The sequence below is a fragment of the Mercenaria mercenaria genome, chromosome 2 (assembly GCF_021730395.1).
Source record: "Mercenaria mercenaria strain notata chromosome 2, MADL_Memer_1, whole genome shotgun sequence".
Lineage (NCBI taxonomy): Eukaryota > Metazoa > Mollusca > Bivalvia > Venerida > Veneridae > Mercenaria > Mercenaria mercenaria.
In genome coordinates this window covers 33,643,910-33,657,545 of record NC_069362.1, presented here as the reverse complement: position 1 = coordinate 33,657,545, position 13,636 = coordinate 33,643,910, and the positions used below count along the sequence as shown (strand labels likewise).

The following is a 13,636-nucleotide window of genomic DNA, read 5'->3' as shown; positions in this document are numbered from 1 at the left end:
GAGAATCCTCGATCAATGTTAAACAAGTTTTTTTCCTTCCTTTTCAGCATTTGTCATATATAATTTCCTGAGTTTGTGCTATGAATATCTGGGAGGTGAAAGTTCCATTATGTCAGAAATTAGAGGCAAGCCAATCAAGTAAGTACCAAACACAGACACTGTCCATTGATTGTACAATTAAATAATAAAGCTCTGTATTGTCATTTTTGGCTCTGGAAAGAATCATATAACAAAAAAAGTCCTGTTATTAAGCTGTTCCAAGTTTGCCGATTCAAATGGCACATCATACAAAACACTAAATCACTTTTTGTTGCAGAAAATACTTAAGATGTGGAAATGTCATCAATATTTTAATATTCCCTAAGGCTTGCTAGAAAGATTTTCATATCAGTCCTGTAAAACAATTACCTTTCTATACATTTTTGATACTCTGTATTCTGACAGTATTTCAGTAAGTTTTCAGTAAATAAAATGATCAATGGGTATACAAAATGAGCTTACAGCTTATCCAAGTAAGTTTACCAGTACATAAACAAAATTCAGTTATTTTGTATAATTGATTTAGGTGATAGTCATGAAGTGTGTTTTCTTCAGGGGATTTAAACACTATTTCCTCTGTCTTATGTAGTAATTGTTCCTCTCTTCCAATAGTTTCTAGATTTAAATAATGATGTCTGAAATTGAGACATCACTTCATACTTTTGGGTAAATGCACATAACCATTTGAGCCGTGCCATGAGAAAACCAACATAGTGGGTTTGCGACCAGCATGGATCCAGACCAGCCTGCGCATCCGCGCAGTCTGGTCAGGCTCCATGCTGTTCGCTTTTAAGCCTATTGGAATTGGAGAAACTGTTAGCGAACAGCATGGAGCCTGACCAGACTGCGCGGATGCGCAGGCTGGTCTGGATCCATGCTGGTCGCAAACCCACTATGTTGGTTTTCTCATGGCACGGCTCATTTAAATTTGAAGCATTTTTGTTCTTCAAATAGTGAGGAAGCAGCCTTTATAGTTCACATACTCGTGTAAGAAAGCAGATGTTTTTCATATACTGATGGATGTTTGTTGTTATACCCCTCTTTGAAGAAGTGGGTGAATATTACTTAGCACCAGTCAATCGTGCCGACCAGTCCATCCATCTGTCTGTATAGTGACTGACTTCCACAGGGGTCTAAGCCTTGAAATGGGTTTCCATTCAATAACTTGAGAACCACTCAACCCAGAGCCTTCAAACTTGATAGCGTGATTGGACTAAAGGAAGGAGAAGACCCCTACTGTTCTTGAGGTTAGTAAGTCAATGGTCAAGGTCACAGGGGTCTGAACTTTGAAAACCGTTCCCATCCAATAACTTGAGAACCTCTTGATCCATTATCTTCAAACTTGATAGCGTGATTGGGCTTATGAAGTTGATGACCTCTATTGTTTGGTGGGTGTTATTAGGTCAAAGGTCAAAGTCATAGTGAATTGACCAGTAATAAATGTTTCAAGGAAATTAGAATGCCCTTTCAATAAGAACAAACAGCACCAGTCTAGAGGTTGCTACTTTGTTTTCTGCGCATGGCAAGAATTCTGTGATGATTAAATAGAAGACAAATGCAATGTTAGCCCTTATCATGCTGGACACAATTGATTCTGCCTTTGCGACCAGTGAAGATTATGATTAGTCTGCTCACCCATGCAGTCTGATCATAATCTGCACTGTTCGCCATTTAGTCAGTCTCCTTTTGGTATGCACCCCTTTTAACAGTTAATGTGCACCCCTTTTAACAGTTAATGGTACTGTCCAAATTAATATAGACAAGTTAGCAGGGTAAGGGTTAGTTATAACTGGTACAGAATCCATGATTGTTGGATACCTAAATTTACCATTGTTACAACATGAAAAAGGGTTAAAATAATGTTATATCTTTAGCAAAGAAACAAAGAAGCACTGACCAAATTTACAAATTCTGTGTAATGTCATAAATTATAGCGTTTAGTGTTTTTTACTTGATCCGGTCATGTTTCTGGATGTAGTTTATGTCTGCTGATCACTTCTGATAAAACAAAAGTGGGGAAATTTCTAAATCTTGATTAATGAAATTGCTGGTTTCCGGATTCAGTAATGCTCTTCCGTCTTAAATGAGGGAATTATAGGACAGGAAACCATGGTATTGGAGTATCCATCAAAATTAAGCCATCTGACTTGATGGCAAGAATTGAAAAGAAAGTAGAATATTGTTTTGAGTTATACAGTTGTCATTGTGTTTCTAGTTGTATACATGATGTTAGATATTTAAAGGATAGTAGAAATGGTGCAGCAAAATGCTGATTGGTGGAGGTTGCAAGAGGGTGAACAAATTGTTCAAGTTACCTAGAGTTTTGAATGATCAGAATATAGAAAATGTAAGAAAAATGGATGGGACTACATGAGTAGACCCGGGTGCTTGAGCCATTGATGCTCTAGTGAGCATGGTTTCGCTGTAAATTATGGAAAACTTGGAAAATCTTTTCCTTTGAATCCGCAAGCCAACTGCAATGAAATCAGGCAAAAATGTGTCTAGGATAACTTGCCACAAATATTGTCCAGCTGTTACAATTTATATATATATAAAAACATGGTAACCTAGGTGGTATGGGGGCTCCTTTATAGCTCACGTGAGCAGAAAGTGCTTGAGTGGAGCTATTGAGATAACTCAGCGTCCAGCGTCTGTCGACTATATGTCATCTGTCAGTCCACACTTTCTTTCAAATGACATCTCTTCTGAAACTGTCCAGCGTCTGTTCAAATTTTACACTGGTAAACTGCATGATTCCTTTGGGAGCTAGTTGTAAAAGAAATGAAATATGGCTTTGAAGTACTGTAATTATTTTGTCTGCAGCCTCTGGAATTTACAAATGAATGTTACTTTCAATGGTTTCTGATTAGACAAGTGAACCTAAATGGTATGTCTCCATTACAGCAAAAAACTAGCTTCAATTTCCAGCATATCCCATTTAGACTGAAGTATTGTAAATTCACATTAGAAGCATTTATGAGGGATTTAAAGTTACCTTCCATGAAATTGCAAGCATACATATATTTTCTTAAGGCTCCAGACTATGCAAATAGCAAGATTCTATTTTTATCTCAACTATTTGAAGAATAAGTAGAGCTATCCTACTCACCACACCTTGGTTAAGTTTTTCATACCAGTCCTCAGTTTGACAAAACCTTTTGAGATAAAGCTTTGAAACTTTCAACACTTGTGTACCATCACCATGTCCAGCTTTAGGATGGAGGACATAACTCCATCAAGGAATTTAGCTGAATTATGACCCCTTTTAACTTAAAAATCTTAAGTTCTTCTAACTAGTTCATAGTTTGTGTAAACTGTTTGACATATGGCTTTGAAACTTTTATCACTTGTTTACTATAACAGTCTCTATCTGTAGGCAAGAGTACAAAACTCTGTCAAGTATTTTGGCTGAATAATGGCCCTTTTTGGACTTGAAAATGGGTTTAGTTTTCGGACCAGTCCACGTTTTGTAAAAACTATTAAAATTTTGACATTGTGGCTTTGAAACTTTGAACACTTGTTTATTGTCATTATCACCATCTGTAGGCAAGAGTATGTAACTCTTTCAACTATTTTGGCTGAATTATGGACTTTTTTGGACTGGGAAATCTGTTAAAGTTTTCATACCAGTCCATATTTTGCCTAACCTGTTTGTCATATGGCTTTGAACAGGGTTCCCACGCTACCGGGAAAACGGGAAAAGTCCCTGAATTTCAAAAATTGACTCCCGGCCGTGAAAATACCGGGAATTTGGAGAGAAAATGGTAAAGTTACAGGAAAATACCGGGAATTATCCAGTTTTGCTAAGGGAAGTAATTCATGATTCAAAATGGCGGACATGGATGTCATTTCAATTTCCTTTTTCGAAAATACCGATGTTTTTGTGGTTGATGGGCCTATATAGGAAGCAATGCTTGAATTTTTAAACAGTAATTTTAGGGTTTCGGTCATTTTTGTGTCGATTTTTAAGAACAATTGTGAAAATCTTGATTAGTGACACGCTTGAATTCAGTGATCAAACAACAACTTGACTGAAAATAATTTAATTGCTAGAAGTGTATCAAAGATTATATAAATAATGTAGATGGTACCAGAGGTGTAGTTATTATGAAGGAGTTGATTAATTCTTCACAACATGCTATACAAGTAAATGATTCATAGTTTCCTTGAGAAACAAAACTTGAGGACAGTAAGGAAACAAAATGAAAAAAGAAAAAGAAAAAAGAAAATTTGCAGAGCCTGTATTTATTAAGTAGAAATTTTTAAGCAATATCGGGCCATCATGGCCCTCTTGTTCTTATATTTTTACACTGAATCTAGAAAAATTGACGGAAACGTACAACCCGATATGTCGTACAGAGGTCCTTGAAAATCGCAACAAGGTCCTGGAAAAGTCCTTAAATTTCATAAACAAAAAAGTGTGGGAACCCTGTTTGAAACTTTGACCAGTTGTTTACCATCATAGTCTACATATGTAGGCAAGACTTCATAACTAGGACAAGGACTTTAGCTCAGTTACGGCCCTTTTTAGCTCATCTTATTTTTGGAAAAAAAAATGACGAGTTGTTGTCATCACTTGATCGGTGTCGGCGTCAGCGTTGCCTGGTTAAGTTTTATGTTTAGGTCAGCTTTTCTCCTAAACTATTGCTTTGAAACTTGCAACACTTGTTCACCATCAATAGCTGACCCTGTACAGCAAGAAACATAAATCCATCCTGCTTTTTGCAAGAATAATGGCCCCTTTTGGACTTAGAAAATATCAGATTTCTTGGTTAAGTTTTATGTTTATGTCAGCTTTTCTCCTAAACTATCAAAGCTGTTGCTTTGAAACTTGCAACACTTATTCACCATCATAAGCTAACCCTGTACATCAAGAAACAGAACTCCATCCTGCTTTTTTTAAGAATTATTGCCCCTTTTGGACTTAGAAAATCAGATTTCTTGGTTAAGTTTTATGTTTATGTCAGCTTTTCTCATAAACTATCAAAGCTATTGCTTTAAAACTTGCAACACTTGTTCACCATCATAAGCTGACCATGTACAGCAAGAAACATAACTCTGTCCTGCTTTTTGCAAGAATTATGGCCCCTTTTGGACTTAGAAAATATCAGATTTATTGGTTAAGTTTTATGTTTAGGTCAGCTTTTCTCCTAAACTATTCAAGCTATTGCTTTGAAACTTGCAACAGTTGTTCACCATCATAAGCTGACTCTGTACATAAATAACATAACTCCATCCTGCTTTTTTCAAGAATTATGGCCCTTTTTGGACTTAGAAAATCATGGGTAGGACAATTTTTCTATTATACAAAAAAGATCAGATGAGCATCAGCACCCGCAAGCCAGTGCTCTTGTTTGACATTGAAATTAGTTAAGTTTCGCATACCATTCCATATTTTGTCTAAACTGTTTGATACATGGCTTTGAAACTTTGATCACTTGCTTATCATCATGGTCACACATTGCCATATAGTGCAAGACTTATCCAAATCCACAAGTAAAGGTACATTGTTTGTCTTGTCTATTTTTCTTCTTTTGTCTGAAAATCTTTGGTAATATTTTGACCCCATACTTCCATCAATTCTTCCAATAGTCAAGCGCGCTGTCAACAGACAACTCCTTATGTAACTTTGTAATCACTTACTTTTTAATTGAGTTCTTAAACCTATTTTTAGAACATGAGATAGTATTTTCATTTGTCTTCCCATGCGTTGAATATTCCCCGGATGTAAACAATCAACAATGAAAACCACAAGCAATAGTTACGAGACAGTAACTTGTATGTTTTGGTAAACAAAGTATGAATTTTTTTCACAGAAATGTGAATTCGTTTTTGTCTAGGTTTTTTTACAGCATTGTTTAGATCCAGAAATAGATGCCTGCACATGCACTTACGCATGTATTTTGGGAAAATTATGCCCCCTATCCTGGTTAATTTGCATGCAAGTTACTTTATAAAAAACTAATGCATATATTGATTTGAAACTTCATATGTGTCTTCAAGGTTATAAAACTAGATGATGGGGCCTCCGTGGCCGAGTGGTTAAGGTCGCTGACTTCAAATCACTTGCCCCTCATTGATGTGGTCATTATTTTTAAACAGAAGATTCATGCAAGTAAAATTTTACGAGCTTGAGATAAAAAAAAAACTGCTCAAAAATCAAGTACTTTCAAATAAAGCTATAAAGTTTGCACAGTTACTGACAGGTAACATCATTACATACATGACATCATTTTTAATGCAGTATGTGTGACAGTTATTTATTCATTATTTCACCATTATCAAACCAATTAACATCAGATTTGAGAAAGGTTAATGCAGTTGTTTAGAAAGATGAATACACAAACATATATAAATTTAGCTTGTCATAAATTCTCACATTTGCTTCTGGTTGGACATGAGCCCACTCCCAAATTTTATGGTGTACTACTTCCTTAAATCTCAGATCAAGGGTTCAATGCAATAAGGGCATATCTACATATAATTATTATATGTAGATATGCCCTTATTGCGTTGAACCTTATTATATGTAGATATGCCCTTATTGCGTTGAACCCTCGAGATAGGACGATATCATATTGGTATGAAATTTACAAACAGCCAGAAAATAACATGATTATATACTTGAAAATTTGAATTGATGAAATATGGAAAAATATTAACTATATTGTAAATGGGTTTTGAGTTCCATTTTTCTGCTGTCTTACACCAAATGCTTCCCTTCATTTTTACTGGATTAAATATTGTGCCAGTATTTTTTAGAAACCTGCATGTGACATTTCTCCATTGGTTATAACAAGAATGTTGCCCAAGGACTTTCTATCCTGTATGAGCTTTATCAATATTTTATATTTTTAAGAGGCTTTCTCTTTATAGATTAAGATTTCTAGCTTAAGAGGTTTCTATTTTTTATTCTTCAGAGATAAAATTTCTATTTCTGTGTTACAGTGATTTAATTACATCTTCCGATTGTTACCCAACAGAATAAATCTATAAAAGTGTCTTTTGAAAATAAAAGATTAATACTTGTCTGGTCAGTTTTATGGAGATGTCACAGACTTGTCAAAAGATGAATGCTGTAACTAAAACCTCTGCAAACATATTATATAGTTGAGAAATATTTTAATGCCCAACTATGACTGACAAAAACATGTCAAGCTAAGGCAGAAAGAAAGAAAATGTCTGTAACCATGGTTACAGTGTTTTTTTTTCTGTGGCGAGCAATCTGATCGGCACAGTGTTAAATGCACTCACTGGTCACAGGTGACACCTGGGTTTGATTTCTGGCCTTGAAATAGCATGATGGTCACAAGAATGGACAGTAACTGTTGGGTTTCTCTGGTTTTCTCCTGCTGGAAACCTTCAACTGCATAGTCAGTTCAAAGCAGGCATGCAGCTGATGCTTGCTTGCTAACTTGAATTGAAAATATCTCTGTTTACTATTTCTAATCTTAAGGTAATAAATCAGATGTCTTTATTAATTGGATGCTATGTTACAGGTCAAGCTGGCTGTGGTGCACATGTTGTCTGGCTGGGAGACAGTATACCATTGGTTTCCTTAGGTTCTGTAAACAGGTAAGCTATACTGTACATGTAGTCTGGCTGGGAGGCAGTATGCCATTGGTTTCCTTAGGTTCTGTAAACAGGTAAGTCTTGCTGTACATGTTGTCTGGCTGGACAGGCAGTATATCATTAGTTTCCTTAGGTTCTGTAAACAGGTAAGTCATACTGTACATGTTATCTAGCTGGGAGACAGTATACCATTGGTTTCCTTAGGTATTGTAAACAGTAGTGATGGGCAAATCGGTTAGATTTGCCAGTCGATTAATCAGCATAATCGGACAAGCCAACTGATTCGATTAATCGGATATTATCAGTTATTCTAGTTACATATCTATATGTTCACTTCACAGTGTATGTTTTATGTCATTACTTAAGAAATGAACCACACAGAGATTAAATATCCTATTTCTGTTGTATCCTTTCATAAACAGGAGTAAGTTAACAGCCTAAAAGTAAAATATTTGTGAAGATAGTAAACTTCAAATCAGGTACTCGTCTTAATTTCACCAGGGACTTATCCAGTGATATTGTGTTATTAAATTATTTGGAGCACAAAAAAAAAAGTAATAACAATTTATTAATTCTTAGTTAACAACTTGAATGGTTTTAATCCCACAAAATTAAAAATTGAAAATACCTTTGCTTGCGTAAGTCTTATGGCATGCTGTTTGGGATGATGGTTTTCCCGGCTTAATTTTGTAAAAGCCATATATCTTCCGAAACCTGGATGATCACAGATGACCTCAATTTCTTTCGAGACTTTTGGGGTAGCCATTTTTATGTCGAGTAGTTTCCCTTAGCGTAATTGCCCCCAAAGAAGCGTAAATACCAGAAAGAAAAAGGTCAGAAACAACTAAATTATCAGTTTAGGGTGCCAAGTAATCGGTCAGGGAAAAGTGAAGTCGGCGATCACGATCATGAATGCAACGCCGACAATTATTCGATTGTCGGCCCATCACTAGTAAACAGGTAAGTCATACTGTACATGTCCGGCTGGGAGACAGTATACTATTGGTTTCCTTAGGTTCTTTAAACAGGTAAGTATTGCTATACATGTTGTCTGGCTGGGAGACAGTATACCATTGGTTTCCTTAGGTTCTGTAAACAGGTAAGTCTTGCTGTACATGTTGTCTGGCTGGACAGGCAGTATACCATTGGTTTCCTTAGGTTCTGTAAACAGGTAAGCTATACTGTACATGTTGTCTGGCTTGAAGACAGTATACCATTGGTTTCCTTAGGTTCTGTAAACAGGTAAGCTATACTGCACATGTTGTCTGGCTTGGAGACAGTATACCATTGGTTTCTTTAGGTTCTGTAAACAGGTAAGCTATACTGTACATGTTGTCTGGCTTGGAGACAGTATACCATTGGTTTCCTTAGGTTCTGTAAACAGGTAAGCTATACTGTACATGTTGTCTGGCTTGGAGACAGTATACCATTGGTTTCCTTAGGTTCTGTAAACAGGTAAGTCTTGCTGTACATGTTGTCTGGCTGGACAGGCAGTATCCCTTGGTTTCTAGGTTCTGTAAACAGGTAGCTATACTGTACATGTTTCTGGCTTGAAGACAGAACATGGTTTCTTAGGTCTGTAAACAGGTAAGTCTTGCTGTACATATTGTCTGGCTGGACAGGCAGTATACCATTGGTTTCCTTAGGTTCTGTAAACAGGTAAGTATTGCTATACATGTTGTCTGGCTGGGAGACAGTATACCATTGGTTTCCTTAGGTTCTGTAAACAGGTAAGTCTTGCTGTACATGTTGTCTGGCTGGACAGGCAGTATACCATTGGTTTCCTTAGGTTCTGTAAACAGGTAAGCTATACTGTACATGTTGTCTGGCTTGAAGACAGTATACCATTGGTTTCCTTAGGTTCTGTAAACAGGTAAGCTATACTGTACATGTTGTCTGGCTTGGAGACAGTATACCATTGGTTTCCTTAGGTTCTGTAAACAGGTAGGCTATACTGTAAATGTTGTCTGGCTTGGAGACAGTATACCATTGGTTTCCTTAGGTTCTGTAAACAGTAAGCTATACTGTACATGTTGTCTGGCTTGGAGACAGTATACCATTGGTTCCCTAAGGTTCTGTAAACAGGTAAGCTATACTGTACATGTTGTCTGGCTGGGAGACAGTATACCATTGGTTTCCTTAGGTTCTGTAAAGATTCTATTTGTATGTAACAATAAACTGTAAATGTTCAAGTTAGATATAATAAAATGTCTGTTCTGTTCTGTAAACAGGTAAGTAATACTGTATATATTGTCAGGCTGGGACACATTATACCATTGCTTTCCTAAGGTTTTGTACACAGTGTCAGATGTTAAATAGCTTTATGGTAGGTCTCTTCTTTTTCTTCTAAGCTGCTGAAAGGATTTTCATACAATTAGCATCAGTTGTTACCTCATCAGTATGGTTTGCTGTGTGCATAGGTCTCTAGGTCAAAGGTCAAGGTCTTTCTTGAAGGTCAAAGTTTAGATAGCTTTATCTTGTGTTTGCACCACACCTTTAAAAAAATAGTATTAATTGTTGACCTCATCAAAACTACAGCTTAGGGCATGACCCAGGACCCTAGACCAAGGTCAAGGTTATAGCTTTATTTGATGTTTACATGATTGGAAAGATTTTTATAAAACTGTCATCAGTTGTTAATCTCCTCAAGATGACAGGTTGAGTGCAAGACCCTGTTCACTAAGTTCAACTCTCCCTATATCAAACTGGCATATTGGGGTACCAATCACCTTTCAGTGCTGTTTAATTGAACCAATCTACACTATGGTGTAACCTTTAGGCAATTAGAAGTTACATAGGTTTGTTAGTATTTTATCTAACAGTGGTATCAATATGAAAAGATGTCATAAAGTTTTTACTGCCAATAAAAATGTTCACAATAATCTGTTACTTATAGAACAAAAAATGAAATTTGAACTCATCTTAACATTACAGTAACCCAATATTTGTCTGGCATAGACTGTCAGTTGACATCATTTTACAGTGAATAATCATCTTTGGAAGCAGAAAATTGAATTTCTTGATACATTGCATGCAGTTTTCTGACAGGAGGCTCAAACTGAAAACAAATCAATAACATCCCACAAAACCATACAGAAATTCATCAGTTTTCATTTTGAACATATTTGTTATGTGACAGTCATAATTTATCTATATGAAAGATTGGTCATTTAAAAAGACACTATAGATATAAAAGTAGAGGCAGAAGTAGAAGGAATTCATCACAGGTGAAAATGATGGTTAGATGACCATAAACTACCTTTAACTACCGTGGTAGTTCATGGTCATACAACTATAGAAAACTGGCCGACCATGTTTTGTTAAATGGCACCAAAGTTAACAGTCATGAAACACCACGCTTGACTGTTCTCTTTATTCAGTGGTCTTCCATGGTCACATATCACAGTCGACCATGGGCATGGGTTATGGCCGACCATGCAGGCGTTGGTTAACCATCAACAACTGTAAAAAATGTAGTGCCATTTAGCAAAACATGTTTGACTACGGTTTTCAGTAGTTGTATGACCATAAACTATTATGTTAATCCAAGGTATTCCATGATCACCTGACGATCTTTTTTGCATGAGTTCTCATTGTTAGCTCACCTTAGCCAAAGGCTCAAGGTAAGCATTTGTGACCACATGATGTCAGTTGTGCGTCTGTCAACAACTTCTTGTCTGCACGATAGCAGTTTCATTTATGATTTGATTTTAACCAAACTTGCACACAACTTGTATCACCATAAGATCTTGGTTCCTTTTTTGAACCAGCCAAATTCCACCATGGGTTCCAAAGTTACTGCCCCTGAAAGGGCAAAAATTTGCTATTTTGGTCTTGTCTGCACGCTAGTGGTTTCATTTATGATTTCACACAACTTGTATCACCATAAGATCTCAGTTCTTACCTTGAACCAGCCATATTCCTTTATAGGTTCCAGAGTTACGGCCTATGAAAGGGCGAAAATTTGCTAGTTTGGTCTTGTCTGCAAGATTGTGGTTTCATTGGTGATTTGATTTTAACCAAACATGCACACAACTTTTATCATCATAAGATCTTGGTTCCTTTCTTGACCAGCCTTATCCCACCATCTCCCACAAAATATTAATAAGAAATCTTGAAAACATAGCCATACAGGCTATGATAGGGAAATGTTATAAATGTTAACTATGTGCTTATAATTTTGCAGGCAACTCTACAGTTCTGTCTGATCAAGCCAGTGATGGCCCTCATTACACTTATACTACAAGCATTCAACTTGTACAAGGATGGAAACTTTGCGTAAGTTGTTTTATCTCACTATCCTCAACCCAATCAATGTCCTTAAAACATTACCTTGTAACATTTATCAGTACTGGAAATTACTTGTTTATTGTTGTTTATTGTGTATTTAAGTGAGATATATAGAAGTCATATTATTTTTAGCTCAACTATTCGAAGAATAAGTAGAGCTATCCTACTCACCATGGCGCCAGCGTCGGCATCATAACTTGGTTAAGTTTTTCGTACCGGTCCACATTTTGACAAATTCTTTTGAGATAAAGCTTTGAAACTTTCAACACTTGTGTGCCATCACCATGTCCAGTTCTAGGCAAGAGTACATAACTCCATAAAGGATTTATGGCCCCTTTTAACTTAGAAATCTTGGTTAAGTTTTTCGTACCAGTTTACATTTTCTGTGAAGTGTTTGATATATGGCTTTGAAACTTTTATCATTTGTTTATTATAGCAGTATCTATCTGTTAGCAAGAGTACATAACTCTGTCAACTATTTTGGCTGAATTATGGCCCTTTTTGGACTTAGAAATTGGTACAGTTTTTCAACAAGTCCCATGTTTTGTCAAAACTATTTGACATGTGGCTTTGAAAGTTTGAACAATTGTGAATCATTATGATATCTATCTGTAGGCAAGAGTACATAACTCTGTCAAGGATTTTGGCTGAATTATGGCTTTTTTTTGACTTGGAAATGGGTTCAGTTTTCGTACAAGTCCATGTTTTGTCAAAACTATTTGACTTGTGGCTTTGAAACTTTGAGCACTTACTTGTCATCATGATTTCCATCTGTAGGCAAGAGTACATATTTCTGTCAAATATTTTGGTTGAATTATGGCCCTTTCTGGAATTGGAAATTGGTTCAGTTTTCATACAAGTCAACATTTTGTCAATGCTTTTTGACATGTGGCTTTGAAACTTTTAACACTTGTTTATCATCATGATTCCCATCTGTAAGCAAGAGTGCAAACTCTGTCAACTATTTTGGCTGAATTATGGCCCTTTTTGGACTTGGAAATCAGTTAAGTTTTTCGTACCAGTTCGTATTTTGCCTAACCTGTTTGTCATATGGCTTTGAACCTTTGACCACTTGTTTGCCTTCATAATCTACATAGGACAACGACTTAAGCTCACTTATGGCCCGATTTTGGATATAGAAAGTAGTTAAGTGTCTCATTCAATATTTTGTCTATTAACCGTTTGATATATTGCTTTGAACACTTGCTAACCAACATGGTCACACATTGCCATATAGTGCAAGACTTATCTAAATCCACAAATGCAGGTACATTGTTTGTCTTATCTATTCCTTTTCTATTGTCTGAAAATCTCTGGTAATATTTTGACCCTTTACTTCTATTAATGCTTTGAATAGTCAAGCGCGCTGTCAACAGACAGCTCTTTTTTTAGCTAGACTTTTTGAAGAATACTGAGAGCTATTCCATTCACCTTGTTACACCTTGGTTAAAGTTTTGCACGGACATTCATATTTCAGTAACCATTGAATGTATTGGATTGAAACTTCACACAAGTCTTCCTAGTCATCAAACCTACTGAAATAATGTTAGGTAACTCTTGGTTGAATTTGAAATGAATTTTGACTCTTTTTTTTTTTTACTTAGAAAATTTGGTTGAAGTCAAACTGTATTTCAGTGACAACAGTATGTATTTGATTGAAACTTCACACAATGTTTCCCACTCATCAAACCTACAAAGTCAGATAACTCTTGGTTGAATTTGGTTTAAGGCCCTT

The 13,636-nt window shown here is 36.1% G+C and overlaps 1 protein-coding gene across 2 annotated transcripts in view; it reads left to right on the top strand.

Moving 5' to 3' along the window:
• LOC123563672 (transmembrane protein 184B-like) overlaps positions 1–13,636 on the top strand; it is a 63,175-nt gene that overhangs the window by 25,475 nt on the left and 24,064 nt on the right. For both annotated transcript variants that reach the window (XR_008369352.1, XM_045356611.2), the window contains exons 4-6: positions 48–138; positions 7,539–7,614; positions 11,798–11,889. Coding sequence is in view for 1 of the 2 variants with exons in the window: in XM_045356611.2 (XP_045212546.1) it covers positions 48–138; positions 7,539–7,614; positions 11,798–11,889 (259 nt within the window). In the remaining variant the exon portion in view is untranslated. The remainder of the gene's footprint in view (positions 1–47; positions 139–7,538; positions 7,615–11,797; positions 11,890–13,636) is intronic.